Genomic DNA, 27,454 nt, shown 5'->3' on the forward strand with positions numbered 1-27,454 from the left:
TAGCTTCATGCGCCGCAAGCATTTCTATATTGTGCGAATGTTTGCACGCAAGTCAGTGCTACAGTGACCACTGGACAGTGGACACTGACCCGGCGCGGCGCGCAGCGGCAGGTTGATGACTGATGTAGGTTGTGTTTAGCTTGACTCAAGTCCGTATTAGCATTTAGCACAGATCTAGTACCGTAGTCCGTATTAGTGTATAATCTATGCTCAAGCCGCATGATCGTGTTGGACTTCTAGTAGAATAACTTATTATAGAAATTTATTTGCACTGATTACCTTTAAGATTATCTTAATAAGACGTTTAATAGAGTAAACGTTATTATTTGGTTATAATTAAATAATTATTATCAAACATTAACTGTATACAAGGGAAAAAATTATGCTTTTAAAATTACAAGAATAATACTGGCAACACTGATCCATATTCCATCATCCACCGGATTTCGCCATTTTTATCGTACAGTGAAAGGAGATTTATATATTTTGTCAGGCTGGAGGACGAAGAATATTTTGTGAAAAGTGTGTCATTATATTTCCTTTTTTGTAGTGAGAACGATTTTTGAGAAACATCTTAGTATAATAGTGTGGTTTTGTTTATTACTAACGTTTGTATGTAGTGCTACTTCCCTTTCGTACGACTGCTCATTGGTGTGTCGCTAAGCTAATTCAATGGCTATGATATTGAAATTTTAATCTGTCGGGTCACTTTACGTGCTCCGTGAAAAATAAAAAGAAGAAAAGGAGGACGCGGTAGAGATGAGCAGGCCTCAAGGCGGACGCATCCAAGTCCCTGATGACCTTAGAGAAATCCTATTGGAATTTACTATAAGTTACCTGTTGGAGCAGCCAGGAGATGTTATCAACTATGCGGTCGAATTCTTCACTAGGTTACAAAACAACCGGACCACAACCATAGTTCGTGGCCCGTCAGCGGGCACACCCGATGAGTCCATTATTTCAGACGAAGAAGGTATCGCATTATATTATAAACCTACACTTATATTATCATATTTAAAAAAAAGTCGATGTGAATGGATGATTTTAAGTTCTAGATAAATTTTAATCTGCAGGCGATTTTTTACAAATGATCTCAAATTAGTTCCATATTTTTTAAATCCATGTAAATAACCAAAAAATTTAGTACCTATAGGTAATTTAGAGCAAACCCTGCCAATATGGCTTACCCATAGAAAAATATTGTGTTTTGTAAAATGGTATGTTATATCAACAAATATTAATTTTGTATCTTGTGCTGAATAGTAAACTAATCAAACTGATCAAATTTTGTCAAGAGAGTAAATTTTTTGAGAATGTCACAGTTAGTTTTAGCTTGATCATTCTTTAACTTATCCCTTTACCACTTCAAATTGGAAAACTGTATCAAGAGCAATTAGTATTTAAGTCATTAAATATTTCAGCACCTTAGTAAAGTGTGTCTGTCAGCAACTAGAAGTGTTGAAGAACTTGACACTAAAATCAATGAAAAACAACAGTTAGGCATTCTGCCACTTGTATTCATGCTCTCTGTGATAAAACTCAATGAAATATCACTGTAATTCTATGTTTAATAGTTCTTAAAGATTACAACATATAAATTAATAAAATGAGTATTCTGCGAGAACAACCATTAAATGTAATTGAGAAAATTAGCCTCTTACGCATTACAAGCAACTCATAAACTGTTTAGATACCTGGCGATGTGCCATAGCCATTTCATTCAACAATATGTTATGATTTATAATTATTTTAGTTTCACATTCTCTAGTTGCTACTGTAATTATATAATTTTCATGAGATTTATGTGTAGGTAAAATATAAATATATACTTAAAGAAGTATAATTTGCAACTATAATTATATTCCCTAAATAAATTACTTTTAACAATATTTTATTATTATAATTGTAAAACTAATGTTATTTCTTTACTTTTGGTTAATTTCATTTTGTATTTGAAGATAATAAACAACTATTTTAACCATCTGAGAAAAGAATCTCAATCATTCTAGTAATTTACAGGCTATTTCTTTTTTATTCAAGTTGAGTACAAATATTAGTTCTTTTAGAAAAAATTCAAGTCCATTTTGAAAATCGCTTTTTTTTATGTAATCTAAAATCTTTGCTCTTTAACTTATGAAACTAAACTCAAGTGTTTTAGAGACAAATCTGACCCATTTTTATTAAGCAGATATTATATTATGTTAAAAAAATGGAAATAGAGGTTCCTTGTTTTAATGTAATGAAAAATTCAAATTTGAAATTATATTGTTAAAGGTAAATAAATAATAAATAAATAAATAAATATTATAGGACATTATTACACAAATCGACCTAGTCCCACAGTAAGCTCAATTAAGGCTTGTGTTGTGGGTACTAGGCGACGATAAATATAATATTTAATAAATACATATATAGATAATAACACCCAGACCCAAGAACAAATAATTGAGTTCATCACACAAATATTTGCCCTGACCGGGGATCGAACCCGGGACCGTCGGCTCAGTAGGCAGTTACTTTACCACTGCGCCAACCGCGTCGTCAAATAAAACAATAACAATGTATTTCATAGCTTTCAACTCTCACATAGATCTCTTTCAAGCATCTAAAAATATCTTATAGTAAAATTCATCATATCCATAAATCTTAGGTGTTGCCAAGTTAAACAGATATTTAGAGCAAAAATTTTAATGTTTACAGTACACTGATCTAATTTGTGTGTTTGTTTTTAACCCTTTGAAGTTTTGTGAGCTCAAAGGCCTGGCTTGTTTCATAGTATATGTTTTGCTTATGAAGAGATTTTTTTCTATTGTGATAATCTGTTTTGGATTTGTATGATTAAATTGACTGCTTCACAAAAAGAGGTTCCCCACAATACATTCCTAGTAAGATCTAAATTATATTAAAATATCTATCTTCAAGAGTTCCATTATATTACCTTTTTTATTTAATTCTTTGAAAGTTAATTAAAAAATTTTTAACTAGAACACATATGGATAAAGAAAAAGTAGTCTCCATATGGACACATGTCATATTATTAGTATTAGAAATTGTTGCTACATTCTAGTTATATGATTGAATTTAATCTTGGCTTAGATTTATTTACTTGAACCAGTCTTTATGCAATACTTGCCATTAAAGTAGATAACGCCTTTAACGGCTTTTTGTCACTCAAGAGTAAGCTTAGGTTATAAGAAAGTGTAGTACAGTGATAAGGGAAGGTTCAACTGGTCACTACACCATTACATCATGCTACGCTATCTCTTAATCACCATCTGTGTTATTTACCTGCACACTTCTCAAGGCCAAGGTTTTCTAGTTTTGCCATTTTAATATTCCATACTAATTTCAGTCATCAATCGTAATGTTGTAGACCTTTTCGTATTTGGAATAATTTGTTTCTTAATTCATTCCAATTTGTCAGCAAAGTTCATCGGCTAGAATAATCGTGCGAGTTTATTGCCATTTCTAAAAATAATTACTTCACATTTGTGCGAGTTATTTTGGATTTGTTTGTATAAGCTGCGTCAATATAGGCGGATTTTAAATTAAGGTTTAAAATGGTCTCGCTTCTAATTGATGTGTTGCGAGTTTCCATTGCTTCGATTGTTATTAACGCGGTTTATAATGTGTCGGGCGTGTTGTAGAGCCGCCGGTGGCGCGCTTCAACAACCGCCGCAAGTCTGTGTTCGCGGAGACCTATGATCCCGAAGAGGATGACTCCGACGAGGGCGCTCCGGCGGTCTTCCCCAAGTCGGACGCTCAGAGGGCGCGTCTCGCTGAAGCGGTGCGAGGCATATTGCTGTTCCGCTCGCTTGACGCTCAGCAGATGCAACAGGTAAATATTTTATTTATATTTATTTATAAATACTTTATTGCACTTAAAGATAACAAAACAAGAAATACAAACACTTAAATATAACTTACACTAAGTACTCTTATCGCTCAGAGCGATTTCTTCCAGACAACCATTGGTACAATAGAGGAATAAATACCAAAATACATACCTTTATTGATTACAGACTTAATAATGCAACAATACACACATTTTTCCCTAAACAAAAGGACGATTACGATCTTATGTTGACACTTGAGACATTCTATGAATCGATATAAATAAAAATTCATGCACGCGTAAACAATATTATTTTTCTAAGAACCACTCACTTGCATGTGTTTTAACTTTTTCCTAAAACTTAAAAGTACCAATGGTTACCTATAACTAATAGAGTATTCACAGAAAAATGACAATTCAACAGCGCGTGTATGTGATAAGAAAAACAATAATAAGGAAGTCTGTTTTTAGGATTGACAGATACTTGAACCTTTTACCTGTATTACATTAACAAATTGATAAATAGGTACATAATAAATAACGTAAGACGTTATTACGTCTATAAATCATCTCATTCCGCATTAACCACTATTTAAATCGCATTATATTACTTAGTAGTATTTTAATATTAAAAAGCACCGGAAATTATGAAAGCGAATATAAAGGAAATAAGCTTATCATATCTGCTCGAGCGTCCTAGTTACTCTCTAGTAGACGTAAAACGGATATGGATATGGCAAGCGAAAATGAACTTCATGTATACTTCGATAAGATAAATAATTAATTATTATCAACCATTCGTTCTTAGGTTACTTGCCGTATTGATCTTGGTCCACCGCTACTCAAACTTGGTTTAGTGATTAGCACCGAGACATTATATCGGAGAGCTACTGAGTTCTCTAAACTATACTTACCTTTAAGGACACTTGAGTTTTGAATGTTCATCATTTTAATTAAAAGTTTAAACGATAAATAATCTTCTAAACGTAATGTTAACTAAGTGATCACTAGAGTCTAGAAATTACTATATTTGGAAGGGAGTAGACCAGACCGACTAAACATGTATTGTTTTTTTGTCCAGTAAAAAGTTTATTTATAAAATACTTGGTTTTTGCGGAAGCCTGACTATGTAACATGCATGTAGATTACAATTTTCCGAGACTGCAATTTTTTAATTCGATTTTAACACTTCAGACTTTTGCAAAAAATTCAATTAAAAGATGATAGAATTTTGACGAAGATAATAGTAATATTTACTCAAACATGTATTTTATTTTACTATTACAGTTATCGCGAAGTCTACTTAGACTTTAGATAGAGGTGTGCTTTGCTGTTAATCCTGAAAAGATCACTAAATGGAACATACAGACCAACCTAATTAAAATCGCTCTTACTACATCGTTATATACGATTTTACGATCAATCCAGCTATTAATATGTGGGCTCTATAGGTGTTGGACGCCATGTTCGAAAAGCGCTCGGAGCCGGGCGAGTACGTCATCCGCCAGGGCGACGACGGCGATAACTTCTATGTGATCGAGAACGGAGTTTTCGACGTTCTAGTCACCGGCGATGATGGGGTTGAGAAGGTAATTTAGACTAGATTTTGATGGTATTTTTATTAGCGTTTCTTTAGAAGATGTATATTTTTAAAGGGAACATTAATTGTGATATTCCATAATTAAATTAAAATTAACTTGATAACAAACGAAAATACTTGATATACTATAACTGAAACTTCGATTATATAAAACATGCTGAAGTTTAGATAACAGAAAAACCTCGGTCTTGGAGATTTTTTCCTTACTTCCAAAAAATCACATTGAAGTGTACCATCGGATATACCATGTGTACATATGTACCTACCACATGTACTTTAAAATAATTTCAGTGTTGTAATAAAGTTAGTAAGCTTAAACAAAGCATCTTAAATGAACTATGCCCTTACCAACGCAAGTTCAAAAGCTAAACGGTCTTTGTACAGACTTCACGTAAAGGTATTAACACGTCACGGCAAGCTCCTAACCTCAATTAACTAAGTGCTGGGAGCAAAGGAACTAAAGTAACCGTCATGAGAAGCTATAAATTTTGTAAACAAGTGTTCAGGAGTTCACAACATTTGGACCAACAAAAAAAATGAATTTGTTTAAGATTTAATAAATTATTAAGTAACAAATATTACAATTAACAAATATACCAATACACATATATATACAAATATAACAAATATACCAATTAACCTAACCAATTACTTCACAATTTAAAACCTACTTCTAATATTAACCTTAAGTTTCCAAAGATTAGCGCGTTTGAACAAACAACTCTTTCTTTTTACTTATTATATATTTTAGATAAATTGTATTACGCACCTTTTGACGTTTTTTTCGTGGCGAATTTATTTCCTTAGATGTACTGGCTACTGGCTCCATTATACGTAATAACAAATAAAATTAACGCAACAATTAAAGTAACAACAATAAAAAAGTGATAACGAAACAATAACAAAATTAACAATAACAACCAGATCCGCGATATATGCAAAGCAATGAAACAAACTCGTACGCATTCGAAACTCGAATGATGCGTTTATTTCAAAATGGCGTCCCGATAGTTCACAATCCCTGCGACGGACGCGTTCCGGTACCAAGAAACACAAACGATAGCGCTTTGCGTCGTTAAAATATGATCCGACTAAATTAAATAGGTTGTTACTTTCATATAACCCGTCTATATTTCATGTCGATTGAATATGGTCAATTTATTATTATCTCGCAGTATAAAATGTTTACTTAGTAAAAGATGTTTGTTTACATAATTTATAGCTTCTCGTGACGGGTACTTTACATATATTGATGTTCAATTTCTGTAATGCAACGAATAAACACTTTAATTAATTTGCGATCATCTGAAGCATTTGATACAATAAACATGCTATAGTAATACATTTGCAGCATTTTTCAATTTCAAACCTCTTTCAATGTCATCTTTGCATCGGTCTAATTCAAATCAATGTAAAAATAGAGGAGTTCAATTAGCGTCTGCATTATTCCCATCCGCACTCGACTGTGATCGGTGCACATGTACAAGGCCGGGCGCAAACCATGGCCCAGTTATTCTAGCTTATTCGAAAATTTCTAAGAACTTTTCCAAAGTTACCCCATTTCAAGGAGAATGTTCCTATTTTCTGGTTGTGTTTTCATATCTCTATTTGCTCGGAATATTGCATAGGATTATGCACGCTACACTTTTAGAAATTGTATTTTCGTCTACTCAAATTAAACTTAAACGGAACAGAAAATAACAAATATAGATTTGCTCTACTCCTATACCTTTTATCAGATGTCTAAACAAGTCAATAACTGCGTTAAAAACAACCGACTTCAAACTTGCACTTGCAACATTTACAAATACAGACAAAAATGCTCATAAAATAAAAACTACTGGGCCTATCCAAATAAAATTTTTATGGGACCAATTCGACACCATCCCGCATCGAACAAAAAAAGAATCACGTAAATCGGTTCAGAAACCACGGAGTAATCGGTGTACATACATAAAAAAAAAAAAAAAACATACCGGCCGAATTGATAACCTCCTCCTTTTTTTTGAAGTCGGTTAAAAATCATATTATGTACATAATAACACAATGAGACATCGTAAAGCTGTGTCATTTAGCCACTATTATTCCTTACTGTCAAAGCTTATTTCCTATAGCTTTTCTTGAACCGCTTCCTGTACTAAGGGATCAGTATAGAAGCATCCATATGTTCCTTGGTCCGTATGGTCCTTGAGCGGTTTCTTCTGTTAAAAAACCCGTTCTCAAAAGGTGGTGCACACATACGAAGGCTCCGGGTCCTTTGGCGAACTGGCGCTCATGTACAACATGCCCCGCGCGGCCTCAGTGCGGGCCCAGAGCCCCGGAGCCCTGTGGGCCATGGACCGCCACACGTTCCGCAGGATCCTGCTCAAGAGCGCCTTCAAGAAGCGCAAGCTGTACGAGGAGCTGCTGGACAAGGTGCCGATGTTGAAGGCACTGCAGGTGAGAACAAATAATATGGATCGGTGTTACTCTTTCAGCTGGTCGGGTTTTACGGTGGGAAGACTAATATCTATACTATATTATACTATAATAATAATATATGTATATCTATACTATATTATACTATAATAATAATATTATAAAGAGGAAAGGTTTGTTATTATGTATGTATGGTTTTCACGCATAAACTACTTGACCGATTTTGATGAAATTTGGCACAGCCAATCATTAGACCCTGAGAAAGAACATAGGCTACCTTTTATTGCGAAATATGTACCACGGGTGAAGCCGGGGCGGACCGCTAGTAAAATATAAAAGTTGGGTTGGGCGGATTTTGTAAATTGAACGCGGGAGTGCGTGTCTTGACGTGTAAAGTACGTAATTCATAACTTTACATGCTTCTATAGACGTGTTTTTTAAAATACCGGAGGCTTTACTGAAATTTATGGCTGCGTAGTTTTTTTACTGCTGCTTTTTACTTTTTCATTTGCATTTTCTTAGCACATGAAATTCAATTCGAATCGTTTCAGAGTTCTTAAATTAACCTTTTGTACTATTATCAATTCAGACAGCCCAGAATATTCTTTAAAAGTTATTTATAACGACGCAATATAACGTTAAGGAAATTTTTCCCAAGTTATTGATAAACATAATCTAGTCCTTGAGGCGATATTCCAAATCGAGACTATTGTTAAGGCGCAATAAGAATACTAACAGCTGTTATTGTAACATAGTATATTATGTATTCTGGGTCAATGCAAAACTGTCTAGTTGGTACCTACACGTTTTAAACGTGTGCATTCGTAATCCTTCAAGATTTACTCGGATACGTATGGATGAATAAAATATTAAGTTTTTTGCTTCGAGATCGGTCACAACTCCAAGCCTTAAACGATTGAGATGAATAAGAGAGTTCTTTATTACTACTATCAGAATCTTGGAATTTTTAGCTTCTAATCTATTCAACACATATTAATTCTGATACTTTCATTCAGTTATTTTTTAATTCTTACACAATTAACAAAAAATTTGGAATCGCCCGCTTCCCGTAACGTTTGAATTAATTAAAAATATTTATAATTGGATGCGCAAAATTGAGGCGAAATGAGGGAAGCATTTATACCTATATAATATTTCCTTGTAATTTCACCCAAATGCCAGTAAAAGTTCATTTTACTCCTGTTATTTACGGCATTTAAATCTCGCCAGATACGTTTCAACTTTGAACTTTATCCACAATGTTACGTCGATAAATTGGTAGTATGTAGTAAATAGTAAAACGTAGTAAAGGATGTTAAAAATCTGTTCATGAAACTGATAGTGTGTTCATAAGATTGCCTTTATAAAAAGTTTTCCAATTTTTAACCAACTTTTCGGAAAACAATGCTTCGCAACTCATTACATTTTTTTATATCTGACCCTATAACATACATACGGTTTCCTTTTCCCCTAGAGAATTTTCCACATGTGTACTAGTTTCATGTCTGTAATCAAACTTTAGGCATACATTTAAAGCGCTAAATTATAGGATAGAATTTACGTCGAAATAATACTTCAGATCAGTATTTAATAAGGATAATCATAAAACGAACTAGATACAAAAAGCTGTAAAAATATTATTGTTAGCCGAAGGGAATGTGGTCCCTTTCATTACGTAATGCATCCGTTGTATTGCGTGCAGAATAATTATGTGTGATATTAAAATATGTCTGTATATCTTTTGATTAACTTCAAAGTTTTTAACAAATAATAAAATAATTATATGGCTCATAATATTCTGAATACGAACTCAACTGAAAACAATAGAAATAGAAAACGCAACACAGTGCGTGAAGTTATAAACTGACTTGAAAATCTAAACAATGAAATATAGTTCGTTATATTATTATGCCTAAGACTATTAAGTATGTCAAGAATCATTTGATTGTTTTCCTGTTATTGTCGAGTAATATGCCTTATTTTCAAAGAAGTTACACTAAAAACTACTAAATTACCCGCATTAACAGGCCATTTCATAAATCAAGACACTAAAGATAATCACCCGAACGAGCTATATAAATCAATTTGCGCGCGTATTTCAGTTAAGACGATACACAAAAAAAAATCTACTGCTTGGCGGGCGGAGTCTAATAGCTCGCTATCGCGAACGCGGGTGTGCGCGAAGTCATTCTTGCAAACTCGCCGCGCTGCCGCTGGCCGACTCGGGACAAACATGTATGGAGTCGTCATACAGTTATAATATTCTTATACATATATTTAATTGTTGATTTATTGGTTTTATTTTCTTGCTTATAAACAAATAATCTTCTTTTTAACAACTAATTAGACATTATTAATAATTATTATTATTTCGTAATGTTTACTTTATTACAAAATAATACAGGTTATAAATAATCTTTAAAATAACAAAAAATATTGTTACTCTGAAAAAATGAAATGGTACTCAATAACGCGGACTACTGAATGGATTTAGATAGAATTTGATGCTGACGTAGATATTACGTCATGCCCAGAAATGAAAGGTAATATTTCTGAAAGAAGTTATAAACCCTAATTCTTCTCAGTCAAAGTCAAGAGTGGAAGATATCACTATTCACTAATACAGTAAAACTGATGCGAAACTTTGGATGTTAATTTGTATATTTTTTTGTTAGTTGTTACTTAATCACGTCAAGACTACATTACCAATTTTGATAAAATATAGCTAATTGCCTGGATTTACACATAGGATACTTTTTATCCGAACTGAACACTTCTGTGGGATAAGACAGGATTCACGATATAATCTAATTCCACGCGGGCAAAGCCGCGGTCGGAATGATATTTTTTAAATAAAAAAATTGTTTAAAAAAAACACAAAATATATTGACGCATGTATTTATTTTTTGCACTCTATTATAATTGTAATTATTCATTACAAATAATCAAAATAAAATAGCCAGAACAAAGTTAGGCCCTGGTAGGGTAGGTAGGCAGGTACAGCAATGTGAGACGAACACTGGCTTATTTATACCAATAATAATGTATTATAAACATTAAATTAAATTTACTTTCTAACAACAAAAATACATAATATTAGCTAATGTGAAAGCGAATCAACCAATCATCCCACAAAAATGAAATGTGCACACAAATATTCATCCAAATCGGTTCATGTCATTAGGAGGAGTGACTGCAGCGCCATCTTCCGGGCCCAATTGTGTTTCCAGATCACCCAGGAACTCAATTTAATATACTTACACAAAATTTTTCGAAATGAAAACTCACATTACTATGTAAATATGAATATAAACCTGTTTTATTACTAAGCAATTTCCCGCACAGGTGTAGTAAGTATAAATGAAATAAATATCAACATCAAATTCTTTATACAACATACTTATCTACCACCTTCTAAGAAATGTAATTCTTGAAATTATTTCGTATTTTTTTTAAATATAATACTACTCCAATGAGCTCCTGTTCCATATTATGTCCGCCATACTTCCACTAAGTTCACCATGATTTTTTATTTCTTTGCACTTTGTTGCTTTTTGCTAAAAATGGAATCATGCGATAAAACCAGTAGAGCTTTGATAACATACATTTTTGACTGAATAAAGGTACTTACGAAGGAGTGGATTCACATTGTGAACAATCAGTGGGTTTATTTTCCTTCTGGATTCCGGATTTCTGAACAGATTATTTATGCTATAAATGAAAAAATCTTACACATTCGTTATGTACTTAAAACAGGGGTACATATCAAACATCGTCTATAATACAATTATCATCAAATTTAAAATAAAACCAACTTACTTCATTAATTTGTTCCAATTGTAAGCATTCTTTTTCCTCCAACCTTTATGTTTCTTCTTCTTATTTTCTTTATTGTCCCCATTTGTCTCATTTTGTCTTATCGTGTTGTCACCCTTTTTTACGATTGCGCGAGCGACACAAGTTCCCCGTGTGACGGCCGTAGCGGGAATGACTCGTGCAGCGATCGGGGTAGGAAGGTACAGGGCGGCTCTCGCTATATTGGCTGGTCGCGCGCTAATTTCAAGTATTTCTTGTTTATTTCAAAACCATCGCATATTTCAAAATTCTAACACGGTAGACGTATAGGTTGTATATTTTATAGTTAATATCCAAAAAGTCGTAACTTTACGTTTGTTATTTTGAAGATGCCAGAGATTAAAAAAAAATAACAATGATAACTTTGTATTTTTTTTCTATCGAGAAAATATCATGGAATCATGTTTCTAAAACGGTAGACGTATTGTGTTACTATTGAACTTTCTTGTCAAGAATTTTCATCACGACAACTTTAATAATATAAAAATTACGAAGGTTTGAAAAGGGCCGTAAATGTTAGAAAAATTAATTCATCACCTTAACATCTTCCTAAAAATTGGATAAACATGGCGTCGTTAACACGATTCTGAAACTTTTTCATTGGTTTTACGTCACTGCTTCGAAGCACGGCACGTCTGGCCGATTGACGTAACCAACGCCTATGACGTTATTGTGTAAGAGTTTTAATTTTTAATACCTTTGATATACTACTTGATTATCTTGAAGTATTATATTGCTAAGTAGCCCGATAGCGGATTAGAAATTTTTAGTAACGCAAAAAATCTAAGTACCTACTACCTACGTTCAACTATGTGACGCGATTTTAAATTGATTGATTTATACAAAGATATGTATTATTCATTATTTCTATAGTTTAGTTTTCATAAGTTTCTAATATACCTACCTACATATTTTGTTGTGGCTTTATGTTACTCTTTCGAAGAATTTTGAACCTTGCCATAACATGACATTGATTTAGTAATTACCTACATTAACATTCATAGTTTCAAAATATCTATACAACCTAACACAATAACTAAAAACGCTTGTTCTAAAATCCCTTCCCCATAAAAACTTAACCGTTTGAAGTATTTTGCATACAAATTTAAAAGTATAATTTACAAGCGCTCGCAACACTAACATCGGGATAAACATGAGTATTTTTAAACGTTCCATCTACGAGGCTCCCTAGATACATACGCCAACTAATCAATATCTTGTCAACATCTGCATCGCATACTGGTTGACCGTGTGTTCTAACTATGCGATATGGTAAACGTGAATGTACCGGTATTGTTTAGATACTTTGGCGATCAGATATATCTATCTTTCTTACTACAAAACTTACTTGACAAAAAGAAACATTTCGTCTGTACCTAATTTCGATTTCAATTTTGTACTTATGTGTATAATATTCTTCTGATATTTTGTCCCAGAAATAAAAATATATTTTCTAAGGAACAGCTAAATCATTGTTCATATTACTTATGATGTTTTTCCTTAGCATTCTTGCTCCGACTTAGTAAAAAGCAATAAACACACAGCTACAAAGCCTTTTTAATGCTCTTGAACCTTTTCCAAGTATGATTTTCCTACACAAAATTGAGCATTAGAACGATCAATCTGTACGCGGTACATATTAATATGTCAAGGCCGTGAACCCACCACAATTCAATACAGCGTTATGAAATAACTGAAATTCCACTTACAGCAAAATGTATTGAATGCGTTTTCCAAATTAATACCACAGCCCGAAAACAATCGGCGGCTTTTCAAACCAGTAATGAATAAACGAACAAAAAGGATCTCGATTCGTTGAATGTTTTGACAAGCCTTAATTAAAGGAATTGTGTTAACATTTCTGCTCTTTTCTTTTTTTTAATCACTACCTAATCATTCTTAGTTATTAGACTTTGCTCCTTATCTACCAATACCTAAACTTTGATGTTTCTCATTTAATGATTTCAAATGTTTCTTAATCAATAGACAGTCTCGTATATCACAAAGGAAACTTGTGAAATCATATCCGAACTTTGTAATGTATACGTATCCCGATAGACGCCTATCTTCAACCAAGTTTTACATACATCCACACAACTCCAAAGTGCAAGTTACTGAATCGTGCAACACATTCGAACTATTCACAGTAGACAGTAGCGCCTCGAAGTTTGGTAGCGAAGTTAAAATTCCGACCGCATGTGTTTATACATGAGACAACTTATTATTTATGTACTCAGCTCGCGGTTTCGAGGTGAAACCCAAAACGATACCAGCAGATGTGGCGACACTTAAATATTTACTTCTTGCCTTTATATACATTGTTATAAAGAATTGTATATTCGTATCTAAAAAGACTAGAAATGCCAATTTTTATATTTATTTCAGGAAGGAAGTCGTAATCGTAGATGTTCACATAAAATTTATTTATTTGGATTATCACGTTTAAAAGAAAAAGAAACCTGGTAACTTTAAAGGTTAAAGGTTTGCGATATTCCGGACCTAATTAATTCTTTGGCCTGCATAATTTTTTTCAGTTCCTTCCGCCAATCTCATCTTGAGCGTTTACGTTTTTATGTCACTAGTCTCCCAACTCAGTTTGGTTCATTTGGGTAAAATCTTCGTAAATCGGGAAAATTAATTCAGTAGGATTTTGTAACACAGCTATGACAGGTACTCTTAGCTATATCAGAATGAAGACATTTAATATATTTTGTCTTCATAAATGATTAAAAGCCTTTCTTCACAAATTAAAAAAGGTGTTTTTCAAATTAGAATAATAATTACGTTAAACATTTATGAGCTTAAACATGAAGAACTGAAAACGTAACACGTTGTGGATTATCACACATAATTAACACACCCTACAATTAAAACATAGCCGTCTGCTGACCTATTTTCTATAGCAAACCGCTTCTAATAAATATATTATATAAAGGGGTAGTTTTCTGATGTCTCGTTGAGCACGACTGAAGTTGTACGGCACCAGTTGGCACGCATGAGCGGGCGCAAAGCTTCCGAAAATTATCTCGGTTCAATGCACTTTATGTGTATGTATACTGCGCTCTTGACGACTTTGTTACAGTTTTCGATTCCATTGCGTCAACCCCTATTTGTATAATAAACAGTTTAATAATTCACAAGTAATAACAATAAGTGAACTGGACAATGGACAAATCTATGAGGGTTTGAAATGGCCCGAATTTTCTTGGAAGAATGTTACGATAAATTTGCGTATATTTTTTGATCTCTTCATATTTATGAAGCAAATAAGAACAATTTAGGAATTTCGTTAATTAAATTTTTCATTTTCATCATCGTAGGTTCCATTTCCAGCTATTTCTACAGCTTAGATCTAGTTTTTGAAAAATTCGAAATATCAAGAACAAGTCATTGGAGTTAATCGCATTTCTAATGTACACAAATCCGATAGTAAATTTAGAGCATAGTTGAATATATGCGGCACACAATAATATATCACAAAATTATGCGTGCGTTCAAATTCATGAGTCACGAATCGTGTCATGACGCAGGCGGTAAAGTTTCAGTCGTGCTAAATGTTAACATCAATATTTAGACAGAATAACCTTAAATTAATTATTAATTGCTACACATTGTTGGAAGTATCGGCTAGGGTGAAATGTAGAAGGTAGTAAATGGTCCTTTTGATTTTGAGTAGACTGTACACTGTACAGTGTATAGTTGTTATAGAATAGTAATAGGTAGGTATTTGGAAATTTTGTATAATTTATCATATTATCAAATCTATTCGGCGAGAAAAACGAAGGAAAGACATAATTACATAGGTATGTGTCTAAATAGAAATTACATAGGTTAGTAAGTACAAACTAAAAACTAAATTTATACAGGACTAGTTCTAAAATGGTTGAAATGAAAATTGTTGAAATCTTGAATTACCTAGCAAATACAATTAGGTTGTTATAACCATATAGCCTTCAAAGTACAGAAATCTTATATGTAGTAGGTATCTATGATTCTAGAAATCACGCTTATTTGTATTTTGAACATAGGTACATTGAAGATAGATGTTTTACCATATTTTGCATAAAGCTAATGTTATTGAGAAATTCTGCTTAATTTTAAGCATGTATTTCCCTCCTATGAATATTTATTAATAAGAATGTTTAGCCAACTGAAACTTATTCTATTATACATAGAGTCAGTTACGTAAAGTGATGTGAGCAGCTGTTACCACTAACAAGGCGATGGCCAGTGGTACAAATGTGAACGACAAACATCATCAATTACTTCGCAAGGCCTCTTACGAAACACTGTGATTTCTATTTGCTGTCCTTTTGTTTTACACTTCAATTATTTTTAGTGTCTTTTACAACTAATGACGCATGCGACTAGTGCGTGACGGCAAGCATGTGTGAAGATGCCTTCTATGTGACTATGCAGTCACATAGAAAAGTAATGCATTTTTATGTCACATTCAATTATAATCAATAAAGTAGCAAGAATTCCTAAAGGTATACAGAAAAAAGTCGATTAGTAACAATGGAGGTGATATCACAGATTCATCTTATCTTGATCTGCAAATGTACATACAATTGATTGTTTCCTGTTCAGTTGATTAAAATTGAAATCTATATAACTTCCAAAACCTCCAACAAAAATGTCGTACTTTCATAATTCATTGACCATCTTAATCTTAATACTATTATAAAGGCGAAAGTTTGTAAGGATGTATGGATGTTTGTTACTCTTTCACGTAAAAACTACTGAACCGATTACAATGAAATTTAGCACACATATAGAGGGTAACTTGGATTAACACATAGGATAGGTTTTATCCCGGAAATCCCACGGGAACGGGAACTATGCGGGTTTTCCTCTGAAAACGCGGGCGAAGCCGCGGGCGGAAATCTAGTACAAAATAAAGAGCAAAGACCAAAGAGTACCATTTTCGAGCTTAATAATAGATAATAGAAAATTTCATATAATTACAAGATAACCGCGATAGCTGTGATCTACTGATTAAAGTCTAACGTTACAATACAAGCGCCGATTCCCAATTGAGATGGATAAAATACCTCGACCTGGTTGTTCAGAAGATTGATCATCCTGCCCCGTAATAGTAATCGATCAGTCTAACAGTGAAATCCATCTGCCCTGTGCACTAATAGGGTAATAGGTCTTCACTCTATAAGGTTACCAATTACCGTTGATCGTCACGCGAACTTAAGTATACCAGAAGTTTAATTGACGTTTTCTAAATATAGAAATTCATATACTTCTAATAACCCATAATCAATCTATATTAGTTTCAATTTCCCTTGAATGTAATTACTAATAATATAAGATGAAAAATATTTTTTTATTGGAAATGAGGTCAAATGAGCAACCAGGTCACCGGGTGGTAATTAAGTGCGCTTGTCCGCTTACATCCGTATCATTCGATGTGTCGTGTGCGCAAATTTATAGGGAATACTAGCGACCCGCCCCGGCTTCGCACGGGTGCAATGCTGATACTAAATACACTACAGAAAAATTGTGAACGTTGTATAGGTATAAAAATATAGCGGCCCGCTCCGGCCTCCGGCATCGCACGGGTATAAAATACATAGCCGGGCGGCCGCAAACGCTACGTCCTGCAATTTTTAAATCTGTAATATCTTCGAAAATATTCACTTAAATCATACGGTGTAAAGGGCCATATAGATCTATATTAAATGAACAATGTATTCATGGTATTTAATTGGTTAAGGATTAATGCTGTATTGGTTAAAATCGCTTCGAAAATTAGCCATTATTTGTCGTAAAAAGTAAATGACAAAAAAAAGTTATTGTGGGTTATCCATAAGAGATAGACATATACCATCGCGGACTTTTCTGTAGACCTTTTCAATGTGTATAATACTTAGTACATTATTTTGATAAAACTCGTAGGGTTCAGCCTGCGTTTGCAATGTAAGCGGAATAAATGTAATTTTTTACGACATCACATTAGAAACCTCAAAAATAACAGTACTTCTCCACTACTTAATGGATCTTATTATACATATAAACCTTCCTCTTGAATCACTCTATCTATTAAAAAAAACCGCATCAAAATCCGTTGCGTAGTTTCAAAGATTTAAGCGTACAAAGGGACATAGGGACATAGGGACATAGGGACAGGGAAAGCGACTTTGTTTTATACTATGTAGTGAAGTGACTCGGGGAACTAAAGCTGCCTAGTATTTTCCCGACAGAAATTTGTCAAATGATAATCCGCTGGCTTTTGGTGGGTATCTGCATAAAAAGTACATATGTGAAAGTGTTACACATTCGATTATAGATTTTGATTTATCGTGTTTATTGATTTAACAGATTTTCCTAGACTGTAATTCTAGCTAATTTCCAAATTATGTTTTAGATGCTCGCAACATTTAAATTTTAATCGTCTATATTAATTATTAATCGTCTTAAGACGATTAATTAATTATAGACAATATTTACTCATAAATCGACAACTATAGAAATAAATCTGATCATCAGAAAACAAAAGTACAGCAAACTCGTAAAATGTTATTAAGTAATACATAAACACGCACAGACTATGACAACAGCAGTTATTATCATTATCTGAATTCCTTTTTCGACAGTATATCAGATACAAGTTATAAATCTTGATAAAGAAATCCAATTGGATGACGTAACAGTTATCAGTGATATAGACTCGGTATACTTATACCACACCCCGGACACTCCATACAAAATGATCGTTTTGACAGTCACACTGTAGAGACTGCAAATGTGTGTGTTAACGCTTTATGGTTGGCACATTTGTGACTAGCGTAAAAAAAAATTCGCGTTTTTCTGATGAAATACATCCGTAAACAGCACAATATCTAACCATTTTCTACGAAAAACGATAATCACAAATCCAAAATAATAAAATTACTTTAAGTCAATTTGATTAATGTTGTCAATCTTCGTTGCGTATCGTCCTTGCAGAAAAATATGGCCCATTTTATGTCTGATCGCGCGGGGGTGAGGTAAGTTTAATTTTGGCGGGAGGCGGAGAGTGTCCGTTCTGTAGCGTTTAGCTACTATTATGTATTCTGTGCTTATACTCTGTGACGTACTGATAGAGTTCTCAAATGCCTCCGGAATTTATTGTGTGCAATATTTTTATGCAGATTTCATCACAGATTAGATATATTGTAGCAAATATATCGGCAAATATTTAAGCGAAACCTTGAGTATATATTCGGAAATTTTCATATTTTCTTTTCATTCATACATGAATGATGCGTTATTTTTTGTCCGAATAATTTTATTATTTTTCTAAATTTCATTTATCATCTTATAATGACATTATTTGATTGTAAACATTTATTACTTATAGATAAAAGATAGTATTAATCTTATTTTCTAGGTATACCAATCAAATATTATTAAAAAGAAATTATAATCCCTTTATCATGTGGTAACAATTCAAATTAATCACCTTCAACCCAACACATTAACGTCCACACAAATAAATTGCATACTACGTAGAAGTGTTCATCATGTAAAATATGCGTATCAAAAATGGACGGTTATAACCGCAATTTCCCCGGATCGTATGCCAAATTACGCAAATGAAGTCGTTATCGGTATTACTCAATGCACAGCAATGATTTACCGAACTTATCAGCGACAAACGATAGCTATGCCAAGATCCTGTCAGCATCTACAAAGTTATTCCAATAAATAATTTGGTTCATTGTTTTATGTACGTTATGAATATTACTACCATTAAAATTTTCATATCTCAAAGGCGAAAGTAAGTCGATAGTTTTTATTGAAGTGATTAGTTTTATTGCTGATGTAATTTGCCATGTTCTCGACCTTTGAAGTCCTTTACAGAAAATATATTCATTTTCTTCAGTGTAAAATATCATTGACCTAGAATAATAAACTGGTCGTGCCAATGAATTTTATTTTACTATTAAATATATTTTATTACAAGTCACAATAAAAATATTAAGATACTAGATACGATACAGTATTATTAAAATATTATATAAATATTAGTTACTTAAATAAAAAAATTAATTTACATATTTCGTAACTGAAACTATGGTTATTTGTAACTTTTACTTCAAACTTGAAATTTCAATGATGTTCAAAAATAAATTGCATACGTAATAACTGATTAGTTTAATCAACAAAGCTATGTTCGTAATAATGATTAAGTTCGATTAAGCTTCTAATTTTCTTGCCAAAATCTACCCAATCGTGGTATGCTCTTACATTTACCTAGTAAGACTAGTAAGGAGTAGGATTTATTGAGTACGTTTAATATACATATTATGATCAGTGCCGTCGTTAGGGGGGGGCGAGAGGGGGCGATGGCCCAGGGCGACAAATTCTGGCGGGCGCCAAGGTCTGAAGTTGGAGTCTCTTGCCTCTCCTGGTGCAAACCTTCAGAACACCTCAAGTGGGCGCCACAATATTTTCGCCCGGGGTGTCAGTGGCCCTTACACCGGCACTGATTATGATTAATATTATGCAGCCGTACGAGCGCGCGAACCTCGCGGACGCGCTGCTGCCGCGCACGCTGATCGACGGCGAGCTGATCATCCGGCAGGGCGACTCGGCGGACGGCATGTACTTCGTGGAGGACGGCTCCGTCAGCATCCGCATCGCGCGCGACGACGGCAACGAGCACGAGATCAAGCGTCTTGGTGAGTGTATTGTGGAACTAATTTAGTTTCAGTGTGTACGTGGTTTTGTTTTGCAGTATAGGGAAAAGTGGACTTCACATACCTGGGGAGATCAAGCGTCTTGGTGAGTGCCTCTTGGAGATATGTAGGTTTTGGGTGGTTTATTTTGCAGTACAGGGAAAATTTCACATACCTGGAGGATCAAGCGTCTTGGTGAGTGTCTTATGGACAGTTCAAGGAAAAGGAGACATCTTCTTACGGTTATCGTTTCTTTCGCTTTTTTTCAAAGATTTTATAACAGTAGATGCTCTACATAAAAAATATGCCTCGTGGCGCTCAGGAATAATAAAGCCTTCTTATGGTGAAATAATTTGAAAATCGGTTAAGTAGCTATCCACTTCAGACTTAACGAACAATTTTACAATGTAACAATGTTGAGTAGATATGGAAAAGACCTTCAGCCAGCGGTTTTGCTAGCATTACGTGCCATAAAAAAATCACTCTGATCACTTTTAAAAACGAAAAGCTCATTTGCTCACAATATTACATAATGAAATGAGACATTAGCTTATATTATGTAAAAATAATGAAATGAATTTTAACCGCTATGAATAAGTACAAAAACGTTCATGCATTCCAACTCTCAGGTCGTAACGTTGGGCATGCAGCCATTTGCCAAACTATTTCGAATGTGTTGTCTGAAAAACATTGCTCAAATTTGAAATTAAAGATTTTAATATCGCGTTTAAAAGCAAATTATTCATTAGTGTGAACGAGCTCAGTCACGGACCGACCATAAATCCATTGTGTAGCTCTAAAATTAAAATTGTACAGAATGACAAAAACTATAAATAAATAACATCGTTAAATTATGGTAATTGAGTATGAAAATGACGTTTAATACCATGTCATTACGTTATAAATAGCAAAAAAGATTCCATACCTTCTTGTCATGCTAATGTGAGATTTATTTTTATTTATCTTTACCCGGATCAAATGACGGAATACTTGATAATAAAATAACCTTGACACGATAATCTTTACACCAAGGATTCAGCTCATCTTATTAGACTAAATATCAAACTAACTTGACTCGATCTAATTCAATTTCACCTTTACATTCCAACGTCTGAAAGCCACTCAACGATCTTCAGACCTCTCCAAAGATACAGAGAAGTGCCCTTACTTTAAAACCTCGCTGTTTTGTGTCAGATTTTTGTATTAATATTGTGTTGGTATCAAGGTGTTTGGAATATAATGATGAATAACGGAATAAAAAGCAATAAAACTACTAAAAAAATGTCTATCTACGTTCACATTGCTCCCTGTAAAGCTGAAAGGAAGACGCAACGTTCGTAAACTTCTGATTTTACCCAGAATTCGGGCTCTAGGTATCGTGTCGGAAATGATGAGTAACTTCAAAGTATAGAAATAGAAAGATTTTCAGAAGCCTTGACCATTTGAGGAATTATATAACCTATAAATGTTTTAATAATTGGAATGTTTTTTCAGGCAAGGGAGACTACTTCGGCGAGCTGGCCCTGGTCACCCACAAGCCGCGTGCTGCCTCCGTTTACGCTATCGGCGCTACTAAAGTCGCATGTGAGTATAGAAGACTAGTTATAAACCGTGATTTGCCTTCTTTGTTATTGTCTGGTTCGTAAGAGTATTAATATTATTATGAAAAAAAAAAAATCATTATTTCTAGAATTGAGTCAACAAAAGTCGCGAAAACAGTACCTATGTATTTCATTTTCAGATTTAAAGTATCATTCAAAATAATGAAGAAAAAGTTCTGTTTTTAAAGAAAAACAGCATACGAAAAAAGTGTAGTGCTTGCTTATCTTTACGTCTCAAGGAATATTTTTCACTATTGTCACATATATTTTTAAATTCACGTGACACAAGGCGCAGGAAATGGAATGACATAAAAATATCAGAAGTTGTTTTTAGTAGGAAGTCGATTTTATTGCAAATATACATATTATGAAATCACATAAAATGGTAGCACATTTATTTTACTTTTAGACTAGCATATAATAATCTATACGTCAATTTTATCTTCTTTTAGGGCTGATTTTTCAATCCTTGGTTAATACTTATTCGTCGAATAACGTATTAAACTACCATTTCAAAAATGTATTCTTTGCCCGTCTTTGACAGTTTACGGGTGACATTTTAATATTATCGTGTAATACTTTATTGGGCCGATAATTTTTAACCATGGATTGAAAAATCGGCCCTTAACAGAACAGTCACAGAATTTTGGGAGTTGTATAATACTGAAATTTAACAGTAAACAACCACGATTAATTAACAATAATCGTTTCGCGTAACGACTAATTTGCTTGAGTCCAATTTATTTCTGAACTGAGAATAACATGAACTATGTCATTCCCTAATCCATGGAGCTGGCATTAAGCCAGTGTGGTGGTCAATATAACACCCAAAGTTACGATGAAAGATATCTTTTTTTTTCCCTAAATATTTTTCCTCAACCATCCAGAGCATTAATGTCCTTCAATAAATAAACAGAAACGAACTATACAAAAGGGAACTTATCTTCTAAGTGCTGTAGCAATATACAATATTATTTACTTGTTGTATTGTAATAGTTTAACATGTATTATGTTTGTTAAGTTGTTACGAATATTTCGCTGCTTTTGACAAGGTTGTAAAGCTTGTTACGTTAAACTTTAAATTGTTGGCAAAACTTCATATTATATCTTCGTAAAGTATACGAACACTATCTCATGAACAACTGCTTTAAGTTTTGCTAGTAATTCGAGAAAAATAGCTTCCAATATATTAATATCAATTATCACACTAGTAGTAGTCAGGCATTAGGTTGTAAATTCTAATTGTCAAAATATGTGTTGTCTTTTATGTTTTAATAATCATTCATAAATTCGTCTTTTTTTTTAATTTTAAATGTACTAGGATAAACTTTATCCATGATATTTTATACTAGCTGCTCCGCGCGGTTTCACCCCCGTGGCTCCACTCCTGTTGGTCGTAGCGTGATGTTATATAGCCTATAACCTTCCTCGATAAATAAGCTATCTAACACCGAAAGAATTTTTCAAATCGGACCAGTAGTTCCCGAGATTAGCGCGTTCAAACAAACAAACTCTTCAGCTTTATAATATTAGTATAGATTTATAATATATTTATTTTTACTCATATACCCCGTTAAATATGTGTATCGCTTGCAGTTCTAAATCATTGCTAAATATGTGTATCGCTTGCAGTCCTCGACGTGGAGACGTTCGAGCGGCTGCTGGGCCCGTGCATGGAGATAATGAAGCGCAACATCGACGACTACGAGGAGCAGCTCGTGAAGCTGTTTGGCGACAAGAGCAACCTCACCGACGTGCGATGAACGCGTCCCCTCACCCGCGGCTACATCCCCCCCTGTTGTACTTCTCTGCCGCTAATTACTCTGTGTTCTCATTAGTCTGTGCTTTCAAACGTTCGAAATTTTAAATAGTCTGTGGCCGGACGCCGCGCGTTCGTTATCTGTGCTCACGTCAAATGTCACTTGTGTCATGAATCATGATTGTCATTGTCAACGATTTTATTTTTAAACGGAGGGAATTTTTCGTCCCCGAATTTTTTTTAGATCTCGTTTTGTTTATTGTGTTCCGTGAATTTGTATTTTTCCGGGTACAGTATTGTTTTCTTGTTGAATCATTACTGAAAATTGATTGTATTTTATGCAAATTTAAATTATTTTTGTTTTTAACGAAATAAACGTTTGCGTTGTTAATTTTTTCATTTCCGCTTGACTATACATTTCGTTATTAAATCAGACAGTGCCATGTTATCGAACGGTTTTTTTAGATTACGTATGGGAGGGGAGATGAAAATTCAAATCACGTCAAATAGTACTGTGTTGGAATGAAAATACGCTTATTTTAGATAGATAATGCCTTAGTAGATGTAAATATACATTTACGTAAAATTAACGTTTTGGCAACTATAAAAGTGTATATTTAAATAAAATTTTAATTGTGTGCCATAACTTACAAATAATTTAATATTTACTTAAAGTACAAAGTGTTGTGTGATCGCTTATTTTGAAAGAAACAATATTTAATTTCCTTATTATGCATCTCGCACTTTTATACTTGCCAAAACATAATGAATTTCATCATTCTATTTACAATTTAATATTCAAAGGCATTAAATCCTCTAAATATATAAAAAAAATTGTTTTAGTAGATGTCTGCGCAATACTATTTGACGGTCAAAACTTCTTAGGTAACCGTTAATGCTATCGCCATTTCTACTTTAAGACGTTTTACTGACACGTGCTTTTCGTAATGATACAAAATTACCTAACGGAGGTAAAAATATGAAGTAGATTTAATGCGTGATCAGATTTAATCTTTTCACCTAAACTAATTTTATTTATTTATTGTAACCAATTTTAATTAAATGATTCTATGAAAATTTTATGTATATTGAGAATTATTGCAATCAGATAAATGCCAAATTAAATAGTAATCGCTGTTTAAATTAAAAATCATACCATCTCTTTCATATTGATTCTATCATTACAATGTTAGAGTGCAATGGTATGATTTTTGGTTTTATTTAATACTTTAGTTTTAAACATGTCCTATACAGTGTTGTAATTTATTGCGATTTGCGAATTTATGTTGTTGCGGTGTTTTGAACTCGTAAATAAAGATGGAGTTTTTTTTTATCTCCCAATTTGAGTAGTTGAGATGAAAGCGAAAAATTTACATTTTGTAAAAATTACATCTTTATTTACAAAATCAAAAGTGTTTTGGAACACGTTTGTGTGTTGTCGCTTCAAAATGTATTTATATTTTGCTGAATATTTTTTATTCGGAAGTTTTATTTTATTTGTTAGGCAAGAGTTTGTTTTATGTTGTATTTGAAATATTTTTGTTGACCGCTTTTGTCTGTTGTAGAGAGTTCCTAAATCGTATAGTTTTGCTCTTAACAATTTATAGATCTGAGTGTACTAATATTGAACGGAAGCCAATCACAGACACTTTTAATAATATTATGTACCTAAGAGTACAATATTGGTAAATTATTGTGAAAACCATCTAGATAAATATTGAATAAATGTTTTTATTGAATTTACTTAAATTATTGTCGGTACTTTAGTAGGCAAATATCACCATTTGAGAGGTTTTCTCTTAGGTACGTTTGAACTGCGTTTCCCCAAACCCCAGTACGGGGCTCGTTCCGTAGCGATAGGTTCGCTTTACCACCGACTATTCGCGTATTACCCTCAGGTATAACCCAGTATTAATCGATCGACAAAACCTTGTGAAACCAGCCAAAGTAGGTGAACGCATCAAGATCATGTGTTTAAATATATAAGTCTATGTACTATGTAGTAGTTAGTTTTTATCACTTCTTATTGTAATTTAAATATTATTAGATTAGTAAATTGAATGGAGTGATTATCCTGAGGGTGTGTGTCACTGTTTGTGCCGTGTACATGCGTGTGTACGGACGTTTTGAGTTGCCATAGAAGTTGTAATGTTTTATTTCATTTATATACAAATTATAATGTTGTTTTACCTTTATGTTTATTGTTATTCAGTTTTAATTTTACAAGTTAACCTTAAATAGATTTGTTTTGAAATTATTGAATCATGTTTCGTTTGCTTACATTCCCTAGTTGCTTAATAATATATATGTCGTGGTCATATCGTAAATTTGCTCATTTCATGATATGACTGGCCATTTCACGAAATGGTCGCATTTCGTGAAATGGCCAATTTAGTTTGGCCACATCATGATGTGGCTTGATCAGATGAATGATAAGAAATCGTTTCACGATATGGTCAACTAATCGCGCGGTTTTTTCATGAAATGATCAAAATTATTTGATCATATCGTAAAATAGTTACATTAATCATTGGTAGAGGCGCTGCAAGCTCTGTGTTTATGTGATAAGATGGCGGCCGCGCGCTGGCGAAAATTTAATTATTCGCAGTTAAAAACTTCATAATTCGTTTAATAACAATATGAAGAAATTCATAGCAAAGAATTTACGACGGTTCGAGTACTATGGAAAATGTGGATATCTTATATGTATTGAAGAAAAAATGCGTCTTAAATAAAATAATTTAAGACGCATTTTTTCTTTTATTATATTTATATATCCTACTATAGTATTATAATTGTTTGTTTTTTAAAAAGCGATTCTGCTTCTGGCACTCGCCGGCCGCTGCCGCGGCACGCTCGCTTTGCTCGCTCGGCTCGTGCGTTGTTTATCAAAGTCTAACCTAACCTAACCTAACTGTTTTTTATTGCAAAAACGATTCGCTTCTAGCATTCGCCGGCCGCTGCCGCGGCACTAACTTGAATGACATTAAACAAGTTTTTAGAATATTCAGAATTTTAATATTTTATGGACTCTTTATATTTTATACGATCTGGCCAAATGTGGATGGCCAAATCGTGAAACGTTGACGATTTAACGATCTGATCAAACTATGTTGGCCATTTCATGAAATGCGACCATTTCGTGAAATGATCGATCATATCATGAAATGAGCAAATCTACGATATGGCCACGACATATCTATTTGTTACAATTATTTGCGGTAGAGCTTAAAGTGCCTGTTTGAGTAAATCTTGATACTTCACTATCTGTCTCGATGTCAATGTTTTTACTATTTAACTGCCTTCTATGTGTGTTGTGAGGAGTGTGTATTCTGCAATATTTTCATTTAAATTGTAAACGGAATTATATTTATGGTCGCCATGCTTGATCTGACACTTAAAGTATGATGATAGCATATAAAAATCCATAGATTATAAATTTACATTGATACAGTTACATAATTAGACGTAACCATGATTCCTACATACTGTAGCTTAGATAAAATGGTTATATGATAATGTAAGCAACGTCAAGCATGGTGGACACTCGACTGGAGTAATCAGCACGACTGATTTACATACTATATCAGATTTATTTATATATTCAAATATATAGTGAATATTTAACTGCATACTATATTACTGTCATTCGTCCGTTGAAACTGTTTTTGGTGTGTGATTTACGTGAGATGTTCCCTTATATGCATTACT

The 27,454-nt window shown here is 33.4% G+C and overlaps 1 protein-coding gene and 1 long non-coding RNA gene across 3 annotated transcripts; one reads left to right on the forward strand and one right to left on the reverse strand.

Moving 5' to 3' along the window:
• Window positions 1-420: 420 nt before the first annotated feature.
• Pka-R2 (cAMP-dependent protein kinase type II regulatory subunit) lies at window positions 421-26,000 on the forward strand. 2 transcript variants are annotated; one of them, XM_089704841.1, is made up of 7 exons: window positions 421-973; window positions 3,648-3,838; window positions 5,287-5,424; window positions 7,662-7,874; window positions 20,215-20,386; window positions 21,878-21,967; window positions 23,617-26,000. In XM_089704841.1, exons 1-7 carry the CDS (start codon window positions 760-762, stop codon window positions 23,745-23,747), a joined length of 1,149 nt encoding a protein of 382 aa, XP_089560967.1. In that variant the 5' UTR covers window positions 421-759; the 3' UTR covers window positions 23,748-26,000. The 2 variants fall into 2 exon arrangements, with proteins under 2 accessions (XP_089560967.1, XP_089560968.1); XM_089704842.1 differs by lacking the exon at window positions 421-973 and adding an exon at window positions 3,165-3,310.
• Window positions 10,746-12,252, reverse strand: LOC149481757 (uncharacterized). The gene is made up of 3 exons (XR_016316828.1): window positions 11,673-12,252; window positions 11,485-11,546; window positions 10,746-11,410 (listed from the first exon to the last, which is right to left on the reverse strand). It is a non-coding gene; the product is annotated as an uncharacterized LOC149481757 (long non-coding RNA).
• Window positions 26,001-27,454: the final 1,454 nt, after the last annotated feature.

This window comes from Colias philodice, chromosome 16 (genome assembly GCF_061535455.1).
Source record: "Colias philodice isolate Cphi_HAF_F1 chromosome 16, ilColPhil1 Martin Lab GWU primary, whole genome shotgun sequence".
Classification (NCBI taxonomy): domain Eukaryota; kingdom Metazoa; phylum Arthropoda; class Insecta; order Lepidoptera; family Pieridae; genus Colias; species Colias philodice.